The sequence below is a fragment of the Ostrea edulis genome, chromosome 10 (genome assembly GCF_947568905.1).
Source record: "Ostrea edulis chromosome 10, xbOstEdul1.1, whole genome shotgun sequence".
In the NCBI taxonomy this organism is placed as follows: Eukaryota; Metazoa; Mollusca; class Bivalvia; order Ostreida; family Ostreidae; genus Ostrea; species Ostrea edulis.
This window is the reverse complement of record NC_079173.1, coordinates 28,051,984-28,078,889: the sequence shown is the minus strand read 5'-3', so window position 1 is coordinate 28,078,889 and position 26,906 is coordinate 28,051,984. Positions and strand designations below refer to the sequence as shown.

The 26,906-nt window shown below is 35.4% G+C and overlaps 1 protein-coding gene across 1 annotated transcript; it reads left to right on the top strand.

Moving 5' to 3' along the window:
- Window positions 1-4,024: 4,024 nt before the first annotated feature.
- On the top strand, window positions 4,025-26,906 carry LOC125665685 (protein inscuteable homolog). Its single transcript, XM_056152379.1, has 14 exons — window positions 4,025-4,100; window positions 6,924-7,100; window positions 7,967-8,121; window positions 10,043-10,106; window positions 10,461-10,584; window positions 12,518-12,570; window positions 13,449-13,563; window positions 14,120-14,233; window positions 16,971-17,096; window positions 17,615-17,786; window positions 19,700-19,875; window positions 20,467-20,692; window positions 22,344-22,420; window positions 22,763-26,906. Exons 2-14 carry the CDS (start codon window positions 7,069-7,071, stop codon window positions 22,892-22,894), a joined length of 1,566 nt encoding a protein of 521 aa, XP_056008354.1. The 5' UTR covers window positions 4,025-4,100; window positions 6,924-7,068; the 3' UTR covers window positions 22,895-26,906.

The following is a 26,906-nucleotide window of genomic DNA, read 5'->3' as shown; positions in this document are numbered from 1 at the left end:
TTGTGTTCTTACATTTAGTGTGAATATGACAACTTCCGGGTAGTAACACACTCAGGCTGCGCATATATTAGAGTTATATTAGTATGGGTGTTGTTCAAAATCGTAAACAGTTGAAATCATTTGTACGAGAGAGTAAGAAAATGTTAATGGAAACAAAAACTAATTTCTTGATCGAGTCGGCTGTGATTTTTCGGGGGTTGGGGGGGGGGGGGGGTGGTTAAAACTGAATTGGAAATCACGCAGACATTCATTTGTTTACATATGTCTCCAATAAAGACTGACATAATTATTTTGTATGAAATCAGAACAGAACTTCTGATTCTCAAGAGATGATGGTATCTCATCAACTCAAAGCTCGAGTTTTTACGAGGATCGACACGTGCAAAGATCTTGCATAACATGCCCCCCCCTCCCTCTCCAAAAAAAAAAAAAATCAATTAAATTAGGAAATCAACGCTCTCATTGTTTTATCAGCGCTAAAATTATTCCACCACTACCAATCGATTCTTTCAAAAATAAACCAGATCGTAATGTTTGGGTAACTTTCTCCAAAGTACCTAGACGTGTTCATTCTGTGTGCAAATCATATAATTTGTACACTGCAGCATGAGACTGGAATTGTTTTAAAATATCAACTGATATGTTTAAAATGCAGAAAAATAGGTAATTAAATTAAAAAATTAATTAATTTTATTCAATATTGCTCGATTGATATAAATTATTTTTCATAGACCTGTGTGATCCGGGAGGGGGGGGGGGTATATTCTCAAATGTACTTTCTGGGGGAAGGTAAGTTTAACCCCCAATAGAATGCTTTTGACGTCTCTGTATCTTCCCTCTTTTATTCGTTTTAGCCCCCTTGAAATGTAAGTGATTATATATAGGCACGTATCGTGTCATAACAGAAATTGCAATGACAGATTTAGATCCCCCTTTTCGCCACAAATTTACAAAATAATTTGAGTAAAACTCCAAATATTTTACCCCAAATGGCTGTATTTACAGGTACACACTCTAGTCGACTATAAATTCAGGGCGTTCAATTATAAGTTATTTTATTTTCAAAACAATTGTATGTGTAAATGTCTATGGTTATACTTGTATTTGAAACTGTATAAAATTTGTGAGTAGTCAGCTGGAAATCTGTCAGTGGACTCTCACTTACAAATACAGGCTGGGATAAATTTTACTCGCCAATCAAAGAGATGGACATTTTCAAAATCCAGAGGTGTCAGTCCGACATACCTAGACGTTCATCGTGGTAGAACTGTTATCGCTGAATGTACTACATTGATATTGAACAAGTAACTTCTGATATTTTATTATAAATCTGACTATTGAAACACGGGCTAAAGATCCTGATGAAATGTATGCAATATATAATATATACTAATTTCAGTCATAAAACACGTGAAATCCTGGAAAGTGGGAGGGGGAAGGGTAGTTAGAATAATCTAACTGCGTCTCATGACAGGCCCGCCGTAGGAAATTACATCACTTTAATGATAGAAAATTCTATCGGGGAGGGGGGGGGGGTCCTCCTGTACTTACAAAATTAATTTTCTATTATTTTTACATGCAAAGTTGGTTATTTTCACGTGTATGAAGTAAACTTATGCTTTGGGATTTTTTATTAACGTTAACATATTTGTTGGCATGATTACTGTAAAATTATACAGCAATATCTTTGCGGTCTTCTGCACTGTTGATAATGACGCTTCTCGAATATACTACCCGGAAGTCTTAAACTACTGTTACGCAAGGGCACTACATTCCGGATCAAGGAAAGATAACTCATGTTTTCGGATTGGCCTATTACGTCATACTTTTTTTAGGCATGGCCATATCCGGTTTATCGTAGTTAACGTAAATACACTACAGCTAAGTCTTGTGCAAGTGTATAGCCTATTAAAATGGACGTTGATTTTATGCAAGTATAATCGAACTGAAGAAATTTTTGTTACAGACAAGTGTTTCTTGTTCCTTTTACCGTAAAAATAACATACAAAGGCTATGTAAGCTTGCGATTGGAATAAATTTGGAAATCCTTTCCAAACTGAAATGTTGGTGTAGATACATAAAAAAATTGATCTCAAGCTCTTGAAAATCAATCGCCGATCGGTAAAGAAAATTGACTGAATGACTGAATTGTCGGAAATCATCAATAAAACTGTACAAATATTGGGCACCATTGGAATGAACGGCGACTTCGGCATTGCAAATCCGATAATGGATATATCGGTACTTCTGAGGAATGCACGTAGAATGAGGGAGGGGGAGGTAATGGTCCCCATTTTAACAACCATAACTTTCTATTATTTATATATATAAATAAAGATATATTTCGTGATATAACCACCAAGCCCACCCCCACTCCGATTTTTTTATGGCGGCAGAAGTGAATGGTACGAATGCAATTTATGAAGTGAATCCATAATGTGTTTTCCCTACGATTCAAGTAATCAGAATTTTGGTAAAAAAATTCTTAGGCAATATATATGATATGCTATACTACCCCCCCTCACCCCCCCCCCCCCCCCCCCCCCCCCCCCCCCCCCCCCCCCCCCCCCCCCCCCGGCGTTGGCACGATAAAGAACCCTCACTGCTACAGCCCTAAGCGCTAAGCATGGGTCTAAATTTGTGGCACTTAACCTAAAGCTGTTGGTGTCTTAAAATGAGAAATGAGTGAAAACTCCTCGACAAGTCGTAAAAACAATCAATCATTCACCCACCCACCCCCCTCCTGAATTTTAAAAGGTGTGAAAAAATATATATTGAGGTATAATAATTCGTATGCCACTACTTAACCTTCATCCATGCATTTCAAATTTGAAAAATTTTGAATATTAGTCAAATGAACATGTTAGGATTTGTTTGTTTTGATATATTTATTTATTCTTGTCAAGAATTTTAGACAAAGTAGTGTGAAGGCATCTTCTCTGACTACCCCCCCCCCCCTTCCCTGAAAAACGATGCTACGTGCCTGTTTTCCTCTCTTACGTAAATCCGTATTACATCCCTCTACCACACACTAATGGCATTGGTATTTAGACTTAGATTCGGTATCAAAACCAGTGAGTAAAATAAATGAATGAAATCGTCTGATTGTGTAATAGCTAAACCGGAAGAAAGCATGCTTAAAAAAATCGCCAAATCACGTGACTTAGGTAGATTCTAAAACACAAAATACGCAGAGATGAAAACGTGCCATTTTTACAGTAATAACCCCCAAAAATCTCCAAGCCCCATTTTTTTTTTAATGAACTCCCCAAAGAAACCCTTTTCCCGGGAATACTTCCCTTCGTAGAGCTTATAATCTTGATTTTTAAAACATCGTCTCTCTATATATACTCCTGTTATTAGCACCGCGGTGCGAATTAGTTTTGCGCATTCCACAGATCAAAACGTGCCATTTTTAGTATGGGATGATCATTTATTTCAAATACGAATAAAAAATAAAATTTTGAATTTTCTCTGGATTTTATTTTAAACCGAAATTTCATTAGAAATCATCAAATATTGATATATTTATAACTTTTAACGCTTCTGACGTTACGTAAAAAAACGTCAAATATTATTAGCATCGCGGTGCTAATAACAGGATTATGCCATTGAAATTGCCCGAATAACATAATGTTTAATAAACATTTACAGTATTACATTTTACTATTTACATGACATTACATTTATATTACATAGTCGGTTAAAAAGCTCTACAGAGCTTGTGTTTGACATGTTGAATGTATATAGTGCCGACTTTAAATAAAATTTACTTTACATTACTTTATGACAAATTTGAAAATACAAACAAGTTCAAATGTTGCTAAATGAGATTACGGACGGTGTTACCTACGATAAAGTCGCATCTTATGAACTATATTTAACATTTCTACATTTATTTTAAACATTTCTACACATCCATGGAACGAATGGCACATTGCGTAACTACAAATACACAGTTACAGGGTTTTAACTCCGCTAGCTTTCCATACCTTTGCGTTGTTTTGTTTCCAATCGGGCTCGAAATACAAAAAAGGCTTGCAGTTTTTGTTTACGAAGTTCGTCAAGACGGGGTGTATCAGATAATCAGTCGTTCTATCGTAAGTTTTAGAGGATTTAAGAGTTCTTCCTGTAGCAAAAGTTGTTGTTGACACTAGTGTAGGTTGTTATACCCAGTTTTTGATCAATTTTGGCTATGAGTCGAGAATTAACAGATCACGTTTACTTGTTGCTGGGACTTTCTACAGCTGTTCTACCTTAAGATTATGACACTGTATGATGGCCCTCATTTGCAGGTCCAGTCCAAAGACTATTTCTACCTACGTAGCTATTAATTGCTACCTAGGTATTTAAACCTACTTAACTGCTTAAAGTAACTATATCTACCTACTTTTACCTGTTTTTAAAAATATAAATAATGATTAAGGCGCATCTTTTAAACATGTCAATCTTTTTATGTATCATGTTGTGCATGTGCACGGCACAATTCAGAGTGTAAATTTGAATACTTTACAAGGGTGGAGAATGTACAGGAAATGTATGAAAAATCGCCCCAAAAACCTTTAATGTAAAAATGCATGAAGGTAATCTTTAAAATTAATACAGATTTGTAAGACATTCTAGACTTTTTATCACGTAGCTTTAATCCTAAGCTCCTAGAAAATGGAACTGGGTGCAGTTATTGAAGCAAATTTGAAAGGTTAGAAAGTAATCATTTTTGTCCAATGTTTTTATGGTATTCATCGTCAGTGTAAGTGAATCAAGAAATTTGGTACACACCATATTGCGTAGTTCCTGCATTTGGCCACGAAATGCAAGTAAAGGAAAAAGTACTAGGTAAAAATAGCTACCTGGAGTAGGCTTAAGGTAAGGTTTGTGACATTTTGACATGAAGCGAACAAAGTCATGTTGTATATCTCACAGTATGTTCAGTAGGAATTTATCTTTTAAAAATTGACTTCTTAAAAAGAATAGCCTGTGTTGTTTTTTGACCAGATGGGCTTATTTTTGTGATGTTTTACATTTTCGGGATCTTTGTACAAATAGGAATACTAGTGGTATAAAAGCTACACGAGGCAAACTCGGGGTAAAAAGCTGGTGGAATTTTTAAAAAAGGTATTATCTATCAGATTATACTAATTGGTAGAAAAATGTTATTTTAAAACACAAAAATAGCACTTTTTATATCTTGAATAAAATTTAAATCGGTTGCCATGGCAACAAAAAATGCATATTAAGCAGCTTTATAAGGTCTACGTCAGAAAAATTTCACTTTAAACATAATATTTGGACCATAAACAATTAAGAAAGCATATAGAATTACTACCCACTGGGCTTTGTTTCCATAGTAACAGATTAAAAAGAATTATTTCATTTATGCGATTTGTGACTTTGTTTTATAATTGTACAACTTTTGAAGAGTGCATTGAGCATTTTCATGAATAAGATACAATTCCAGCCCAGAAATGATAAATGATATTCATATTTAATTGTCAAGTATTGTAGTATATCACATTTATTAGAAATTAAGAAGTTGATTTTTTTTTCTGAATACAATACAATATTTTCAATAACCCAGCAGATTTTCCACGGTCCTGCTTCATCTTAAATTCATTGTTAATACATTAGCCTGAACCTGTCTTATATATGCTACATCTTTGAAATTAATTCCCTCTTCTTGTTCCATTGCTTGATGTTTGTTTACATGTAATTAAACATACAACTGAAACCTTCGCGACAATATAAAGCCCGGTCAGTGGTGGATCTAGAGGGGGTGCGAATAACGTAAAGTTAGTAAAAATGACACTAATAAATCTGTTTTACCTGTTTTATGTCGACGTTTTGCAGGTGTTCCTCATACAAAATTAAGACTATGTTAAGATATACTAGAGAAGACCCCCCCCCCCCCGTTTTTTTTTTATTCTTACATAATCATATCAGTTGTATTTTCTACATTTCAAAGTTCATGCGATAAATCGCTCTATCAGTGCAAGTAGATGTCATAGCATTGAAATAAAAAGTGCTTGTAATTAGAGAGCATTGTCAGGTTTATTTATTTATTAAAGAATGCTTGGGAATAAAAATTCCTACCTTCGTTAATGTCGTACCTTGTCTTTGAGGATACTATTCACAAACAATGATTGATTATAACAGCATAAAAATAAATCCTACTTTCCCTAGCAAGATGCGCAGAGATTACATGGTCACAACATAATTTAAATGGAAATTAACCGTACCGCATACTACATATGTATATATAAAAAAAAATGTAGACTTTTATATCAAAAAAAATAATTTATAAATATCATTTGAGAAACATTAATATTATTTTGTCATAGAGATTTAAACATACACCGCTTGACACTTGACAGCGGTAATACAAAACAAGTAAATATTATGTCATTTTCCCTCGATACATCTATGACGTGACACATTTTTTCATTATGAGTCATAAAGCATGAAGTGCATTGGGGTATATGAAGAGTTATCTCCCTGTTGTTGCAAACCTTACCTTAAATACCTAGGTAGTTATAAGTAGCTTCGTAGGTAGAAATAGTCTTTGGACTGGACCTGATCTGCGCTGCTGACTGGATTTTCTTCGTTTTGTCAGACTCCATGTTTCTTCAGTGTGTGCTGGGACCCACTGCATAAATATTAACAGATATTTAATTCATGAGTAGCATAGTCCAGTATAATTACTTAGGCTATCAGTTTTGTATTGTATAGCAGTTGTATTAGCTATCTAAAATATAAAAATAATAAAAAATCAATATAAAATCCATATTATGATAAACTTATGTTGCAGAAATATTCAAAAAATGAAATAAAAATATTTGGAATGTATTATTAAACTAGTGCCGCGCTGAATTCATTGTTTAAACTAAATTCATTAAACAACTTGAACATCATGAATTTATTTGCAGCGCTGCCTTTCAGGCCTTTGATCATTTAGACGACTGATCTGACATTGGTGGGTCGGTAATTTGGACATGTGGTGAGGACATGGATATCAAGACAGATTTAATCATCTTACAAATTAAAGCTGGGCAATATTGAGATATATTCTTCATGTTACGACATAAGAAAACAAAAGCCTCAGGGTAAGGACACAGCCATCTTCACAAGCCAAGTGTCCAATTCGCTTACTCTTACCTCCCCCTTGGTAGATTTAGTTGCGACTGAACTGCCATCTAACGGATTGAGCAAGTTATCATTCTTGGCGAAAATGAAATCTAACCAATCAGATATTCTGTTACATATGTATGTTTACCAAATGGAGTTGACAGATGAAAACAATAAAATTGTTCTTTATTTGTGTGTGCATACTTGCTGTACGCCTATGTCACCTTAAAGTTTGTGTTTAAGGCGTAAATCGCGTATCAAAGTATGCCTTTCAGATTTCAACGTTTGTGCTTTTGTTTGATATCATACTCAATTTTACTGAGTATGTTCAGTTTATTCCAGCACATATTGTCCTTTATCATTATTTGGGTGAGGTACATGATCTATAATCTCTTGAAGTTAATTATAAACCCCACAGACTTTCTCCCAAAATCGTCCGTCTTTGTTTATTTAGACAAAATGCCATGGCAAAGGCAACAACACGGGCTAGACATGGGGGCCGCCATTACTCAAACCAAACTGTAAGTATGGCGCAATTTGATTGAATGCCTTGGAAAGTCAAAGCGCAATATTTTGAAGGCTTAGAAATGTGACTAATTCGCCAACGGGGAGATGAGAGTAAGCAAATCGGACACTTGGTTTGCGAAGATGGGACACAGCTGAAACTGAGATACTGTAAAAGCTTTAAAAATTATGTAATTTTATTATACAATTCTGTTCTGTTATACAATATAAACTCAATTTTTTGAGTGTGCTCAGCCAATGAAATTGCATGTTACAAAATAAAATTAGATTATCATGAATGAGATATAAAGTGTGACAAGACACAGAGTATTCATTGTAGTGTGACCTGGCTCAGAAAGAGGAGAGAGGACCCGGTCCAGCAATGGCTGGTAGACATTCGATGGGCCTCAGAGATGGAGTGTATGAATATTCTGCAGGGGAAGTCTATTGTCCAGAGTGTGGAGAAGTCTGCATTCCACACATCACACATCAAAGGTAAGGCAATGTCTATTGTCCAGAGTGTGGAGAAGTCTGCATTCCACACTTCACACATCAAAGGTAAGGTCGTGTCAGAGTGTTGAGAAGTCTACTTTCCACACATCACACATCAAAGGTTAGGCAAAGTCAGAGTGTGGAGAAGTCCACTTTACACACATCAAAGGTAAGGTCATGTCAGAGTGTGGAGAAGTCCGCTTTCTACACATCAAAGGTATGGTCATATCAGAGTGTGGTGAAGTCCACTTTCTACACATCAAAGGTAAGATAATGTCTAGTGTGGAGAAGTCTGCTTTCCACACATCAAAGGTAAGGTCATGTCAGAGTGTGGAGAAGTCCGCTTTCTACACATCAAAGGTATGGTCATATCAGAGTGTGGAGAAGTCCACTTTCTACACATCAAAGGTAAGATAATGTCTAGTGTGGAGAAGTCTGCTTTCCACACATCAAAGGTAAGGCAATGTTAGAGTGTGGAGAAGTCTGCTTTCCACACATTGAATGTAAATTAAAGGTGATATCTATTGTCCATGTGTCACACACCAACCAATTAGAATACACATTAAAAGTAGGCAATGATTTGTATTCTTGTCTCACGCATCAAAGATAAGGTGATGTCAAGTGTTCACATCCCACATCAGAGGTACATATACATGTAAGGCAACATCTACTCACACATCAAAGGTAGGGCGATATCTAATATTCAACTCTCATACATGAAAAGTAGGATAAAATCTAATATTCACATTTCACACATGAAAAGTAGGGCAATATCTAATATTCACCTTTCACACATCAAAGGTAGGGCAATGTTTGATATTCACCTTTCACACATCAAAGGTAGGGCAATATCTAATATTCACCTCTCACACATCAAAGGTAGGGTAATATTTGATATTCACCTTTCACACATCAAAGGTAGGGCAATATCTAATATTCACTTTTCACATATCAAAGGTAGGACAATATCTAATATTCACCTCTCAAACATCAAAGGTAGGGCAATATCTAATATTCACCTTTCACATCTCAAAGGTAGGGCAATATTTGATATTCACCTTCCACACATCAAAGGTAGGGTAATATTTGATAGTCACCTTTCACACGTCAAAGGTAGGGTGATATTTGATACTCCCCTTTCACACATCAATGGTAGGGCAATATCTAACATTCACCTCTTACACATAAAAGGTATGGTGATATTTGATTTTCACCTTTCACACATCAAAGGTAGGGCAATATCTAATATTCACCTCTCATATATCATAGGTAGGGCGATATTTGATATTCACCTTTCACATGTCAAAGGTAGGGCAATATTTGATATTCACCTTTCACACATCAAAGGCAGGGCAATATCTAATATTCACCTTTCACACATCAAAAGTAGGGCAATATCTAATTTTCACCTTTCACACATCAAAGCATCTAAAGTAGGGCAATGTATAGCATCGACGTCTTACACAATATAGATAAAGCAAAGCAATATTTACCTTACAAATCATCATCGGTGGGGCAACAGTAAGGTAGGGCAACATCTAGTGTTCACAGGTGGTGCAACACCACAAGCAAAATGTTACATAAGTGTATGAAGGCATTAGAGGTTTACAAATAAAATTGTCCATGGAATGAAAATGATTATGATGGATGGCTTTTATACATATGCAGAGTACATTTGCACTTTCGCTGATATCATTTTTTGCTAACTAAAGATGTTGGTTCCTGTTTTTAGGAGAATAGCCACCAATCCCCACCCCTTAAAAGATGAACCTACATGTACTAGATCTTGTCAATTTATGGTAGTGTTCTTGCACTCATTTCCCACAGAAAATGTTTTTTTTAAAAACATTTTTGACCTCATCCATTTTATCAAGTGAATCACCCATTTTGAGTTGGTATAAAATTGTGATTATTTTCCTTGCAGGTGCTATTGATGTTTTGAGGAATGAGTCCAATGACATCAGCGGAGAATTTTCTGTTCTGTTTAAGTAAGATTTTTTGACTTTATTAAGCGTGTCTTGAAGTACATCTGCAGTTTACATGTGTGTTGATAAGAGGATGATGTGGCTGCCATTTGAATGAAAAATGTGAAAACATCGAATCTAGGAATTTTAAGCTTTTTGCAAGAATTGTTAAGACAGATTGCATGGAACTTTTTTTTCTGGGAAATTTTTATCCATGAAATTGTGCTTATTTTCACAACTAGCATGTAGAGAAATACTTGGACATTCATGTTTTGACAATTTATTGTAATATATGGATTTAGAAGTACCTAAACACTGCATTATGTCTCGTTCATTGTATGAATATTTGATCTGGATGTTCTGAACTTGTCTTCTCAGGCTTGTTGAAAATGAGGACTGGTCGGATGTTCAGAGCTTCACGATACAACTTACCTGTCACGTGAGGGGGCTCATCAATGACTGTAACCAGAACATTCCTAACCCACCCCAGCATATCATGGAGGTTAGTCTCGCAGTGTGTCACTGTAATGGGGCTGTTAGTACTAACCCACCCCAGCATATCATGGAGGTTAGTCTCGCAGTGTGTCACTGTAATGGGGCTGTTAGTACTAACCCACCCCAGCATATCATGGAGGTTAGTCTCGCAGTGTGTCACTGTATAGGGGTTGTTAGTACTAACCCACCCCAGCATATCATGGAGGTTAGTCACACAATGTGTCACTGTATAGGGGTTGTTAGTACTAACCCACCCCAGCATATCATGGAGGTTAGTCACACAATGTGTCACTGTATAGGGGCTGTTAGTACTAACCCACCCCAGCATATCATGTGTCACACAATGTGTCACTGTATAGGGGTTGTTAGTACTAACCCACCCCAGCATATCATGGAGATTAGTCACACAATGTGTCACTGTATAGGGGCTGTTAGTACTAACCCACCCCAGCATGTCATGTGTCACACAATGTGTCACTGTATAGGGGTTGTTAATACAAGCAGATAACACAATAAAGAATCATTATGGAGAGAATACTAGGTTTGTTGTAAAAGTTAGTTTTTCTTTCCTCAGTCATTGAGCAAATGAATGTTAATTTGTATGTAATGGCTGTGTGATTAGCAAGTGTGACAGTCGAAACGGTCATTGGGGACTGGAACTCAAACCAGAGAAGGGGTTGATCCTTTTAGTCATTTTGTCTTTTGCACATTCCCTAGTTTCTAGGTCAGAGTTCCTAGAACGAAACTACGCACAATTCACAATATTTTATGGTATCACATGTCCCTCTGTGTATATATATAGAACTCCAAAGTGCAATGGTCTGCGCCAAAGTGCTATAGTGTGACACGACAAAGTGCGGGTGTAAGACGAATGTGCCATAGTGCGATGGAGTGACACGCCGAAGTCTATTGCTTTGTAAACAACACAGTGTTTTGGTACAGACTGACCAACCGTGTGTTGTTTCACCAAAATATCAGTGCAAAATCCATGCACAAAAAATAAGAATAAGAACTTATTTCATTACCATTTAGTTGTCGTGTTATTAAACACAAAAGTTTCTAACACAAAATCGTATATTGTATTTATTATAACATACCTCCAGGAATTTATTACGTGTACGTCAAAGTAATAAATGATCATGAATTAAAGAATGTTTGGGCGAAGTAGATAGTTCGCCAACAAATGTACTTTGCTGTTCTCACTATCCTTAACAATGTAAACCTTGCCGTTTCTGTCGTCCATGTCAATTCTTAATCACTCGTGTCTTTCTCTAATACATCCCGAAGAAGTTGGTGTCAGCTTTGCAGCATATAGAACCTTCGTAGGGGGCAAACTGACGAAACGTTGCATTTCTTTGGTTTTATTTTGAAAGACGTTAAGAATGACGTCACAATGACATGACGTCACGAACATTACTGAATCCTGCACCATCGGACTTTGTCGCGACCATCACACTTTTGCATCCATAACGTGAACAAACCATCACACTTTGGCGCAGACCATCACACTTTGGAGTCTTACATATACATGAATGTTTTATTCATGCATTTCACCCCACCCCCAGAAAAAAACCTAACAACTTTTATGGTATCACACAATGTATGGACTTAATGGAAATACTTTTATTTATTATCGCCTTACAACAAGGCTGGGTGAGGATAGAGTAACTTGCCTATTCATTCATTCCTACATGCATATTCATGTGTGCTTGAGAGTTCATAGGTTAACACTGTGTGAGTTTAAGCCACGTCTTTTGAATGGTAGTTGACATAGAGATTTGGGTACATTACTCATCATATAGTATGTTGCACATTTGTACATGTACAGTGATTGAATGAAGTTTTGAATTGTTGGATGAATTTTGTTTACTTGTCAGTTTTGTTGCCCATGATCTATTATTTCAGCATGTTTGATTACACACTAACATATTTCATTCCAGCAACAAGAAGCAGTGATGGGAGAGTGTGCCAAGCTTGCCCAACAAGTAGAAAGGTAGGAAGAGAGAGACAGATAGATAGAGAGAGAGAGAGAGAGAAAGAGAGAGAGATGGAGAGAGGGACAGAAAGAGAGAGATAGAGAGAGGGACAGAAAGAGAGAGAGATGGAGAGAGGGACAGAAAGAGAGAGAGGGAGACAGATAGAGAGAGAGACAGACAGAAAGAGAGATAGAGAGAGAGATGGAGAGAGGGACAGAAAGAGAGGGAGATAGGGAGAGTGACAGAAAGAGAGATAGAGAAAGAGAGAAAAGGACAGAAAGAGAGAGAGGCAGACAGAAAGAGAGAGGAGAGAGAGAGAGGGGGAGATAGACAGAGAGATAGGGACAGGGACAGAAAGAAAGAGAGAGAAAGAGAAAGCACAGTAACATGTGGAGAGTGAGATGGGGAGAGATAGGTAGAAACAGATAGAGAGAGGGACAGAAAGAGAGATAGAGAAAGGGAGAGATGGAGAGAGGGACAGAAAGAGAGAGAGGGAGACAGAAAGAGAGATTGAGAAAGATGGAGAGAGGGACAGAAAGAGAGACAGAAAGAGAGCAGTAACATGTGGAGAGTGAGATGGAGAGAGAGGGAGATAGACAGATACAGATAGAGAAAGAGAGACAGAAAGAAGAGGGAGAGGCAGATAGACAGAGAAAGATAGATAGGAACAGAATGCAGTAGCAAGCATAACAAGACTTTAGTGATAACTGATGTAAGTTAAACCAGTTTTAATGATTTTTTTCCAATGATGAGCATTGAAGATATTAGTAACTCTTTGTGAGTGAAAGGAAACAAAAACAACTGGGTATTGATGGTAGAAAAAAAATTGTAATGTTGATATGTAAATAAAATTAACCCAACAAAACTACTCAGTGTTGATGGTTGTGTATTTCAGTGCCTTTATCAACTCAAAGAATCATCCATCCAAGATCCCTGTCATCAACCAGTCGACATTCCTTGGGCAGTCGTTCGGCCGATTTATAGACCTATCGTTAGGCTATTTAGTGCAGGTCAGTACCTTTTACATTGCATTTTCAGTAAATCAGAATTTTAGTCTATATCTTTGATTTTGCTCTTGTCATTTCAGTTCACAGTATTACCTTGGCATAATGCAATGTTCATCATAGATAAAAATACACATTTCATTGATGGATTCTGTCTGAAAAGTACTTTAAAATGCCAAGATCTGTGAAATTGTTTTCATTTCTAAACTTGTCTAAAACATTCCCACTGATGTATTTTTAAAGATACATGGATCAGTTAGAAAAGAGCATGATATTAAACATTACCCATACAAATGCTTAATGTAATATAAATATGCATTTAATGAAAAATATTCATCAATGGAAGGAGAAATGCAGTACTATTTTTTTGTCCAGGAAACAAAACTCATTAGAATTATATACCTGTAGAAAATGTCCATAATATCGTGTGTTTCTATGAAAATGTTGCTACAAGCATTACTTTACAGCATTATAGGAAGTGTTTGTAAAATGTAGATTAACAGCTACAATATACATGTACTATCTATTTAACACTGTTACGTAATTTTGTACAATATTACAGAAAATTGTTGACATTTTGGATGAAGCTAATGACCCAATGGTGCTTTCTCAAGCCATAGGCTCTGTAGTCAGCCTAGGTCTAGAGGGTGAACACATGTGTTACATCATAGCCAGGGTAAGATATAGTTTAATTCCTTTTGTTACCAAACTATCTCTCTCTCTCTCTCTCTCTGTATATATATATCATATACTTGGTAATGACTATCTCTCTCTCTCTCTCTCTCTCTCTCTCTCTCTCTGTCTGTATATATATATATCATATATCATATACTTGGTAATGACTATGCAAATTTAGATTTGCACTGTGCAATATGGATGACATCACAATATTAACGACTGGTCAGAAAACCCATATCACATATCAGACCTTCGTGCAAAAATGTCTATCTCAAGATTAGTATTCACTGGTAACAATCAACCTATCAAAGTTTTGACCATGATAACTCAATGTACCATAGTTTGTACTGAAGTAAATCAATGTATGACAGTTTTTACCATAGTTAATTATAATGAATGTATAAAGTTTTTACCGTAGTTAATCAATGTATATTTTTAGTCGAGTTGCAACGAAGTTGAACTCGGCTATTGGTTTGGTGATGTGGGTGTGAGCTGGTGGGCGGGCGGTTGGGGTCAACAATTGGTTTTCGGGTGATAACTCGAAAAGTTTACAATCTAATCAAATGAAACTCTGATGTATTGTTGGGTACCAGGTAAGGAAGACCCCTATTGATTTTGGAGAAAATAGGTCAAAGGTCAAGGTCACAGTGACCGAATATAGAATGAAAATTTCAGAAAAATTTGGTTTCCAGATAACTCAGTTTAAATTCGAATCAAATGAAATTTTGATATATTTTTGGGTACCAGGTAAGGAAGGCCCCTATTGATTTTGGAGAACAAAGGTCAAGGTCACTGACCGAATATAGAATGAAAATTTCAGAAATATTTGGTTTCCGGATGATAATTCAGAAAGTTTAAATCCGAATCAAATGATACTTATTAATAAATATATTGTTATGTACCAGGTTAGGAAGACCCCTATTGGTTTTGGAAAAAATAGGTCAACGGTCAAGGTCACAGTGACCGAATATAGAATGAAAATTTCAGAAAAATTTGGTTTCCAGATAACTCAGACAGTTTAAATTCGAATCAAATGAAATTTTGATATATTTTTGGGTACCAGGTAAGGAAGGCCCCTATTGATTTTGGAGAACAAAGGTCAAGGTCACTGACCGAATATAGAATAAAAATTTCAGAAATATTTGGTTTCCGGATGATAATTCAGAAAGTTTAAATCCGAATCAAATGATACTTATTAATAAATATATTGTTATGTACCAGGTTAGGAAGACCCCTATTGGTTTTGGAAAAAATAGGTCAACGGTCAAGGTCACAGTGACCGAAAATAAATTTAAAATTCCCAAAAATTTTGGATTCCGGAGGATAACTCGAAAAGTTTTAATTTGTATCAAATGAAACTTGGATATATTGTTGGATACCAGCAAAGCAAGGCCCCTATTGATTTTGGAGAAAAAAGGTCAAAGGTCAAGGTCACAGTGACCGAAAATAGATTGAAAACTTCAGACAAATATGGTTTCTGGACAGTAACTCGAAAAGTTTAAAACTGAAATTAGTTCTTCACAATTATAAATATGCCACATCATTCCTGACTTTACAATGTATCCCATGCAACTCGGCTCATGCACCCCTGGGGTGCATACATTGATTTTTTAAAACTAATTTAATAAATCAATGCACCTCAGTTTTTGCTAGAGTAAATCATCATATCAAGGTTTTTTACTGTACCATACTAACATAATATACCAAATAGTCTTGATGTACCTTTAAAATACAGAAACAGTAATCCAGGTGTGATAAAAAGAGTAGCATTTTATATAATCAGCTCAAATTAAAAAAAAAAAAACATCATCAACTCTATACCATTCGTATACAATATCTAAGCATGAAAAAGTGCAGTATATGATAAATAGAATATAACATGCCAAAATCCATATTATGTCGTATCAGCCCTTGGGCCGGATATGGGGCCACTCGGGCGGGCTGATATGACGTATGATATTGATTTTAGAATGTAATATATTCTCTCTCTTTATATATATATATATATTAGGGGTGAAACGATGCATCGCGATGCAGCCGAATCGCGGTGTAGTAGTCTTGATTTGATGTTCGATTTATTCGGGGTCTGTTTCAGTACGATATGGTTCTAAAATCTTGTTAACACAGTTTCTGAATAGCCAATGGAATTGAAAATTGCCTAATCAACATACGAGTAAACTTTGCTGTATCAAAATGGACGCAGTCGAATTGTAAAATGCACCCCCAATGTATAAATCCTGGGTATGGCGACATTTCGGCTTTAGGACAAGTGATAAGATTGTTGCTCTATGTTAAACGTTTTTACATTATGTAGAATTTATTTGCAGAGAGCAATAAATACAACGAAACATTAAAAAATCTTAACATTATAAAGAATTTGGTACATGCTATTGTATCGAATCGAAAATCATCGAATCGAGACTAAAGTTGGCTAATCAGAAACTGTGTTAACAAGAGTAATGTGTGCTATGATTTTAGAACCGTATCGAACCGAAACAGACCCCGAATAAATCGAACATCGAATCGAGACCACTACATCGCGATTCGACCGCATCACGATGCATCGTTTCACCCCTAATATATATCACTGTTGTAATTAGTTATTCTCCGTTTTATTTAAGAGAATAATCATATTCTATGCCATATTTTGTAATATATAATTATAATACTGTATGCTGCAACACTGAATATTCATATAAATGCATGATATTGCTGAATTTTGTGTTTTACTTTAGGAAGGGGGCGTGAGAGCTCTGTTAGATATCTGCAGAACAGAGAATTTGAGATTCTGCCATGCGCAGTCTCTACGAGCCTTAGCCACCATTAGCTGTGTCACAGAAAGCATATTCGAAATAGAAAAGGTAGGGTATGGATCAGTGGACACTCTGAATCGTGTGTTAATCACGCGCCATTTAATATGTCAGTGTTGGTTTCTGTAGGGAATCTCATCAGATGTACATACATTCTATCTGTCATTCAGGTGACCTACATGTATTGTTGTCTGGTTTTGTTTGTCATGTTTTTAAAGCATCTATCACTTCTCCCTAATCTTTGACAATTTAATGAATTATGAAGAAACTATTGACTAATTTATTTCCTATATATAATTATGCAGATTGGCAATTGATACTTGTCGATGACTGTTTAGGGCCATGGGCCTCTTGTTGATTGTTTTAAGCTTTAATTAGCTTGATATTATGGTTCCTTATTTAATTTTGTATCAATTGATTAATAGTCTATTTACTTGTATCAACATTGTATACAGCCATGATCTTATATTATCAAGTTTTTATTACACAGTCTTGTGTAGATTATCGAGGTTTTATTACACAGTCCTGTATTTTGTTGATTCAGAATACGATTTTTTTTCTGTTGAAAGGAAGGAGGAATGTGGTGTTTACTTGACCTTCTATCTGACCCAGAGATGAGGGAGTCTGTCCGAGGTGAAGTGGCAGGGGTCATAGCTCAAGTTACCTCCCCTTGTCTGGAGAATATCCACCAGATGTCAGGCATGGTTGAAAATATGGAGGACCTTCTAATTAACCTCTTAGGTATTGTACCTCAACAAGGAGACATATAATGTTTGCAACATTTAAAGGCATAGGGTCTAATATATTAGTGAAATTTTGCATGTTCCAAAAGGTGGCAAAATTTAAGATCATAACTAAAAAATCACAAAAAGTTCTTCAGAATGTTCACAAACACATTGGATACGATAGTAATTACAAAATAATTCCCTGTTCTCATTTGCCTAAACTGGTACTCTGTTGACTTCACATCTTTTATGTTTGTGTGTAGCCACCAATCTGCGGGGTACCAGTTTAATATATTGTCCTCCAGACAAAATTTTATTAAGGGCTGTTTTAGCCCTTAATATAACGTCAAAATGACTTCAATTTCAAAGCACTGCAGATATAGATAACTCATGATTAATACTACAAATTTGTTTTTTGGAGTTCTTGTTGCAAAATATTGTGATGTCATTTTTGAGATAAAAGATAGACCCTATGCCTTTAATGAATGCTCTACCAAAATTGGGAATTTCATGACGTCAGGATTCAGTTACCAGAGTGGGGTTAGATAGGTCTAATACATAGTGTATTGAAAATGCAATAGAAAATCTTCTACACTGCTGGATATCAAGTACACTGTTTGTAGGATTATAATGATGAGCCCACTTTAAAAACTGTAAATGTTCATTTGCCTTTTCGGAACTCGAATAGAAAATTTTATTTTGCTGTGATACCCTCCTGTAAAGGAATTCAAATTACGATTTATTATTTATGATAGTTGTACCAATATATCTATCATCTAGCTGTATAATGTAGCTCTCTCCGATTTTTTTTTATTCTGACATTTTTCGGGAGAGGACTACAATTCCATAGGATCTTGGTAATGGTGCAGACTATTTTTATGAATAACCTGTGATAAACTCTGTGTATATGTCTCAAATGATCTTTACACTTTAAAGAGTACCAACTTTGTGCTTGGGCATGTATAATGAAGGTGTTTTTCATAAAATATCATGCAAAATTCATTGTTTGCTCCACCATGCTTGCTATCGCAAGATCACGTAGGTGGATCTACTATAAAACTTAAACATTGACAATCTGCAAGAAAATGTAGTTACTTGAACCATTACGACATAGAAAGGAAAATCATGTGGTGACAGGAAAAATTTTCACTCAGTCTGCTGTTCGTTTTTTGACTTGATATTAAATTCAAACCTTTTCAATAACGATGAAATAACTTTCTTCTCCGTACTTGTCCATTGATGTAAATACTACCTTATATGGCATATGCAAATAACTTGACAATCGGAAGTTGAAACTTCAGTACATCAAACATAGTGTGCAAATATGAAATCAATCGAAACATTGGAATATATCAAAATTGCTGAAAATGGTAGAATAAAGCCTCACAAATCGTAAGTTGTAGGTTGTAAATCTATATATTGACTAAGAAACATAGGGTATCATTTTATTTACATAAAGAAAGTCGGCAAATGTTTATAATGATCAAAAGTGTTGCGGTAGTGAATCGTGAAACACTCCCGCATTTGCATCATTACGGAGATCATAAGGAGTTGTAGTCTCCCCCCCCAAAAAAAAATCAGAGAGGGTTACATTATTGCAGCTAATCTATCATCTAGTACAATATATTTAAATGAAAAAGTATAAAAAGCACACAAGTAACACCACATTTTCTGAAGACAAAAAATGGGCATACTCAGTTGACTGTGAAGGCCCATGGGCCTCTTGTTTTAATATGGCCAGATTTGACCCTAACTGATGTTTTCTGTCCAGAACGCTAGGTAGCAGTGTAACAACTGTACTGCAGAACACTATGAAAAGAATTCCTAGGGTTTGTTTTAGTTGATGTAAGACCAATATTTTATGAACTTAATATCAATTCTTATAAATTTTGTTTATTCATTAAGCAATTTTCTACATGTTTTTTGTAGGTCTGTGTACCTCTACAAAAACAGAAGAGATTTTTTTACTGTCAACTGCCGCCATTGCCAACATGACATTCATGGACAGCACCACATGTGAAGTCCTTCAGAAAATTCAAGCTCCCAGAATTCTTTGCACTTCCTGTCATTCTAACATTGCCAAATCTCTGTTCTCCAAAGACCAGGTAGGCACATGAGTTTGTAAGGTCCCTTATCACCCTCGTATCTCATATATGTTTGCCTGGACTGTGAAATATCATATTACAACCTGAAGGTAGAGGAGAATAAAAAAAAATCAACTTTAAATTTCTCTCATTTAAAACCTTCACATTTCTGTCTTGCAGTATCCATCTAAATTTAATGTATGATTATGGGTATAATTAGTCAGTTGCTACTGTATAAGCAGAATTTTTACCAAGCATTCAAAATTTTGCCATTATCATTGAGAGTGATGAGATCGCTAAAATTGAATGTCGCTAACAATTTATTCCACATCGGAGGTAATAGTAATCTTGGAAGGAATTTTAAAATCGCTAAAATTAGCTCTCATCAAATATGTCTACCCATTTTTATAGCAAAAAGTCACTAAATTTATGTCTCGCTAAAAATTCCACTTATACAGTAATTCCAATTTGAAGAGTTTCTACCATAGTGATATTTGTGTAGGAACAGTAATTTAAATTGGTCTACAGAGCTGTTAAAATATACCAGGTCTGTCACACCTGGATTACATCCCTTTGATAAAACATCCCTTAAAGAGAATGATGACCTTTTAGGTGGCTACTATAATAGCCAATATGGTGGCTGTTGATGTTTGTCGCCAGGACATCGTCAGCAGTGGAGGGATAGATGTCTGTTTGGAGTTACTGAATGAGAGTCCCCGTGACTACAAGATGCCTGCTGAGACAGCTGCTTGTGAACGCGTCCAGCAAAAAGCAGCCATTGCTCTGACCAGGATGTGTAGAGAGGAAAGTAACGCCGTAACCATAGTGAAAAGAGAAGGTGTGGTTTATAAAGACTTTTAAATGCGTCAAAGCATGTAAAGTCAAACTTGGCTAGGAGATACCGAATTATGATTATACTAACCTCTAGGGTAAAAAAAGCTCAGTAACAATTGCTTTGTACCTATATGTAAAGGTTAGTTTCCTATAAATGCCTGTGATAATTATCAGTATTTCCTGTGTACAGTAGTTTGTGAATCGACTTTTGATTGGTTAATGGACCGGGTGTTTATCTCTGTATACCCTGCTGAACCGGGGTGGGGGGTAAATAACGTGATGTAACAATGCATTGTCAATCAAAAAAATGATACTGTTTGTTCCTTATACATGTATGTATTTTTCATGATTCTTTGTGTTGTGACTTCACGTTATTCAGTACTGTCTGTTAAGGGCGTAAAATATTGGACATGAATTCCTTATATTAAGCATTAAATAATTACTTGTAAGATTATATGTTTGGGAATCCATAGGAAATCAATTTGTTTTCCCGGTCCACTCAGTGGTGTATGGGGAATTGCCTCAGGTTGTATTCCATATAACTAATATTGCATGCCAACAGTGCTTAAGGAGGTACTCTACATCGTCGTAATGGCTGACTTCCTTTTAAAACATGAATGAAAATATATTTATCAGCAATATCTGTCTATTCCTTTGAAATTGAACTGCTAGCTTAGTAGGTTAGCACATCAACTGCTGATCTGTATATCACGGGTTAAAGTCCAGCACGGGTTTTAAATTTTCTTCCAGATTACTTTCTACTTAAACTGCATTTTTGACTAAATAAAATGAATTTGAGAGTTTTTAATTTCAAAATACAGTAAAATATCTCTATCTCGAAGTCCAAGGGACTTCGAAAAAACTTCGAGATATCCGGGGGTTCAAGATATCCAAAATCGATCTTGTATATTTTTTTTTTTGAAGGAGGATATTTGATGTTTTAAAGATGAAGCGTGTATTATTAATTGCGTTATCGTTATTGTGAGCATTACCTTCAAGCACACTTTGGAAATTTTGTGCGTTTATCTAACCCAAATGTTAATGATATAGCATGTATCATTCAAAACACTACCCCTGAAATCGGGCGTGTTAGTTCATAATTGGCAGTGAACTTCATGCATAATGTTGGAAGGCTTCACTAATCACCCAAGGTGTTGAACCAATTATTGCGACCTGGGACTACTCGACAAAGTCGAGCGTGGATTAACGGTTAGTAATTATAATTGATGTAGCCGTGGGTGTGAATGTGTGACTTAATGACGCCAGGTATGGTAAGCAGAGCGGAAAATTGACTGCACTTTGAGATAAACCAGGTGAATTTAGGGCATTGGACCTTGAAAATACCTCAACATAAGCGGGGTATTCGAGATTACCGTGTTCGAAATATCAGAAGTTTGTAAAATCATTTATATAGGGAAAACGGCCAAGACCAGCATTTGACTTCGACTCAAGCGGGGTATTCGAGATAAACCATATTCGAGATACAGATATTTTACTGTATTGTTGTATATATATATCCTCCACTTTTTATCCACATCAAATTTCTGTGGGGTAGCATACCTCCTTAATCTCAAGGAAGAAAAATATATTATCATAATACCTTTTGAGTCTCATGGACAAGATGGCACTTTACAGAACAGTGTTTTGAATTTAAGGTGTGCCAAGACTGATCCAGCTCTGTAGGGATAAACTAGAGAGAAGCAACAGCGATGCTGTGTTAGTGGCCTGTCTGGTAAGTACAAATAGGTCACATCACTCGGTAGTATCCGGGACACTTTACTCAGTGAAACTGGATAATACCCGCTGTAAGTACAAATAGGTCACACCACTCGTTAGTATCCAGGACACTTTACTCAGTGAAACTGGATAATACTGATTTGGTCACTGGGAATTTATTTTTACTTCAATATAACAGGTAGTTTAATGTAAAAGACTTCAATATAAGTGGAGTAGACTGTATTTTGCTTGAATTTAAAACTTTGAGCAAGAATTCAGTCTTTTTGTAAAAGGTTTATCTTCGAGATGATGAAGAAATTGTTGCATCTGATTGTCTTCTGTTTTTTTTTTTAATCAGGCTGCTCTTAGGAAGATTAACTCCCTGAATAAACTGCAGAACCTCAGCATGCTCGACAACCAGCAGCTGATCCAGCCCAAACTCATGGATTCCTTCCTCATCTGCACTAACACGGATGAAAATTTTGTATGAACTTGAAGTACAATGCTCACCAATGCACAATCACAGTTAATATACTTCTGCAGAGGACTGGGGAAAGATTTGCCAGCATGCTATGAGTCACGATTACACATATACGATTTTAACATGTTATGAGTCACGATTACACATGTACGATTTTAACATGCTATGAGTCACTATTACACATATAAGATTATAACATGTTGATGATATTCACTACAGAATTAGATGTGAATGTGTTTCTGCAGTTCATACATCTGTCAGGAAGTGTTCTTTGAGGAGAAAAAAAAATGTGTGAAATCATCAAATTTTAAAAAATTGCTTCATTGTATGTTACATGTAACTTAAAGTACTAGTATTACAAGACTACATGAGTATTACGAATACACACATCACCTAGAGGGCATTTTCCCAAATCATGTCTTTTGGTGTTGATAGAGTAGTTTTTAATGAGAGACAATGATGGGGTGTGTAAATTTACAATTTGTTGTGTGATAGGAAAAGATGGTGGTATTTTTAAGAGATTTGTTTTTATGATTAACTAGTTTAGATTGTGCAGATACATTTTGGTGCTGACCAGTTATGCAGATAGTGTTCAGATAATGTAGAGAAATAATCTGAATTATTGCTATATACAGCTAATTAAGCCATGCTGCATCATTTAAATGTTTATTAGAAAAGACCTGTATGATGAGTGAGTGTATTCACAAGTTCTGTTAGTGAACGAAGTACAACAATTCTCAGTGTGAATAGATAGAGGATATTCAATGCTTTGTAATTGGATATGGAATTTATTGCAAAGCACTCATGAAAATATGAAATAAAACCCTGTCTTAGGCCAAGTAAAATTAATTAGTAGATTATCATTCCCGCCCGCCCCTCGAAAATCGCCCCGCCCCGATTTTTTTAATTTTTTAAAATTACAATTTCCGAATATTTTTATGTCCGGTCCGGTATCGTAAACGTAGTTTGTTTCACTTTGCCTTTTAGAAACCCAAATACACATATAATTATGATTTATAAAGCCTTTTCTCAATGAGGCATTTTCGAGGTCAAGAATACCATGGCGAAAAATAAAAAATAAAAAATAAAATCCTCCCACCTGCCCCATTTTTTTGTGAAGTTTGAATGATAATCTACTAATTAATTTTACTTGGCCTTACAAGTGAAATGAATTCCATATCAAAATACAAAGTATTGAATTTTCTGTTTATTACATTTTCTTTGGTTTTAGAACATGTTTATTTCAAATCTTAAAGGATGTGTAGTAATACACAATATGATGTCACAATCAGTTAACATGGCGCCACAATCAGTTGTTATTTTCACACTGTGAAAATATCATTTTTATTCAATGGATAATTTATAATAGTATTTCACTGTTGAAATGTAATTATAACAGGTTTTACCTACATAGTCGTGTGTTTATTTTTACAATTTCCTGGTTGTTCTGTTGATCCAAAGACCAAGACTGTTTTAAATCTTGGATGATTTTTGTCCTAGAATTGTTTTTTTTAAGAGCTGTGATGTATGATCACATTCCAACAAATGTTTGACCTGTCACAGTGGTTTTTTTTTTCTTTTATCAGTCTATATTTGTACATTATAGCAGGGTTGTGAAGAAATGTATAATTATATTTTATTATTTTATGAAATTTACAAACATGTGACTTTTTGAAACTAGTTAAGAGACATGTAAGTTAAATGTGATTGAAATTTTACATGCCATGTTTTACAATTTGCGTTAAGGAAGGACTCATTATTACTTTAATGAGGGATGGCTTCAACAGTTGGTGCCAGATGATGAGTAAAAATCTACCATGACGTGTAAGTTTTGAAAATGTTGGAAGGTATATCCTTATACAGACCAATTCAAAATTCAACAATCTTTTTTCGTTTTCACGTTATGCCCCTTCATCATGCAAGAAAATTGTTTACCAACTGACTGTCATTGTCAAAATCACTTATATCAACACAGATGCACGTGCCTTAATTTTGATTGGATAATGCTTAAATCTTGATATCATGATTTTTTCGTTTTCAATGAACATTATACTGTAGCTGCCTATGGTACCAGTTTGGTATGGTCCGAATCACTGACCAGCACATACATGTTTTGTTGATTTTGATTGGCTAATGCTTGAACTGATACAGCTCTCTCATAACTCCTGGAAATCGGGTGAAAGTTCCACTCTTCTCAAGAAAAGATTCCATGAAACAAACTCAAACAAACTGGCACCACTTTGTAGATGAGGGATGTTTGGTGAACATCTGCAATGGTCCCTGTTAAAATTAGCACTAGTTATTATTTTCTTATCAAAAAATGGCTTACACAATCCACTGTCAATTATTATGAAATTACAAAAAGAGGCTAAGAACATCTCACCTACACACAAATATATATGCTATTCTTCTATATTATTGCACTGTGTTCTGGTATTTGACTAGGAAGCAGGTACAGTTTCTACAGTCATCTGGCCCTGAAAATTGATGATTTCAATAGGAGTCCCAAAATCTGCCATTCCAATAGAGAATATATAAGCAAACCCAAACTACATATAATTTGATCCAAAATTGCTTCGTGCTGTAATGACAAGAGCGTGAAGTTGGCATAAAATTCATAAATTTTCAGAAAACATGCAGCCCATGCGTCAAGCAAATTCATATTCAAATACATTTTTTATCGTCTATTAATAAACAATATATATTAATTTTATTTTGCTCGACAGATGGAAATTTAACAGTTATTAAGCTTTTTTTGAAAAAAAGGCGGGGAAAAGTCTTATTCATAATTCAAGACACATTTCAAACAGAGATTTTTTGGGACATTTTTATACACACAATCGTATCTTGTTCTTTTTACTTTTGTATATGATTCTACTGTGTTCTGGTATTTGACTAATTTCTATTTTTACATTGTACCTGTCTCAACTCCACTGTACACCTGTATGCAGATCTCAGACTTACCTTCGTGTTTTAAACTTTTTGTCATGTGATCATCAGTCATGTGATCATTAGTCATGTGACTATCAGTCATATCAGTTTGTTCTCTGGGAAATTGGAATGTAAAATAAGTACTGAAAGGGTTTAAGGGATTATATGGGGATTTATCCGATTATTCGACCCCTCAAAACAACTTTCAGGTTTTGTTTTAATGGAGAATGTATGTATTAAGACAGCTTTGTAAGCCTGACAAATCGAGATATTCAAATAGGGCTCACGGCGGGCGTGACTGATCAACAGGGGATGCTTACTCCTCCTAGGCACCTGATCCCACCTCGGGTCTGTCCAGGGTTCCGTGTTTGCCTAACTTCCTATTTTGTATTGTTTATAGGAGGGATGAGATTGATCACTCTTCGTTATCTTCACCTTTCATACGCATTCAGCAAGTGGTGGTGCTCTTAGAAAATGACATCTTTAACTTTTTTGTACCATTATAGAGAATAATTTATATTGATTTTTCACAACATGCATTTAAGTATCTCTCAGAGACTGGACAATGATAGAAAATTGATAAACTTATATTTTCCTATATGCTTGATGTTTTAGAGAAAAATATACACAAGCGCTGAAAGCTATGTTTTCTGTTACAAAAAAAGAAAGAAAAAAAGGGAAAAAAAGACCGTAAATGCTGCATATGTGACACAAAACTATTAGAAATTGAGTGAAATTGGTTATATGTTTAACATGAATTGAAGTTAGAAAAATATACAAAATTTTTTAATCTTGAAGGATTTCACTTTTATTTTTTCATGTAGGGGTCCAGTATGACCCTTATTTTTCCCACAACTCGCTTCAGACTTGTCTTACAGCGAGCACCGACCATACAATACAAGTCGTTCTAAAGTTTACAATACTCGATAGTGATTTATTACTGTTAAAATGCATTTACATACTGAATGCCTGCAAATATTATGATATTCAAAGTAAATTGATTGTTCAACTTGTATTTCAATTTTACAAAACTAACATATTATTATGTGCACACACATTGTTTTACATGAATAAAATGTTGTTCACTTGT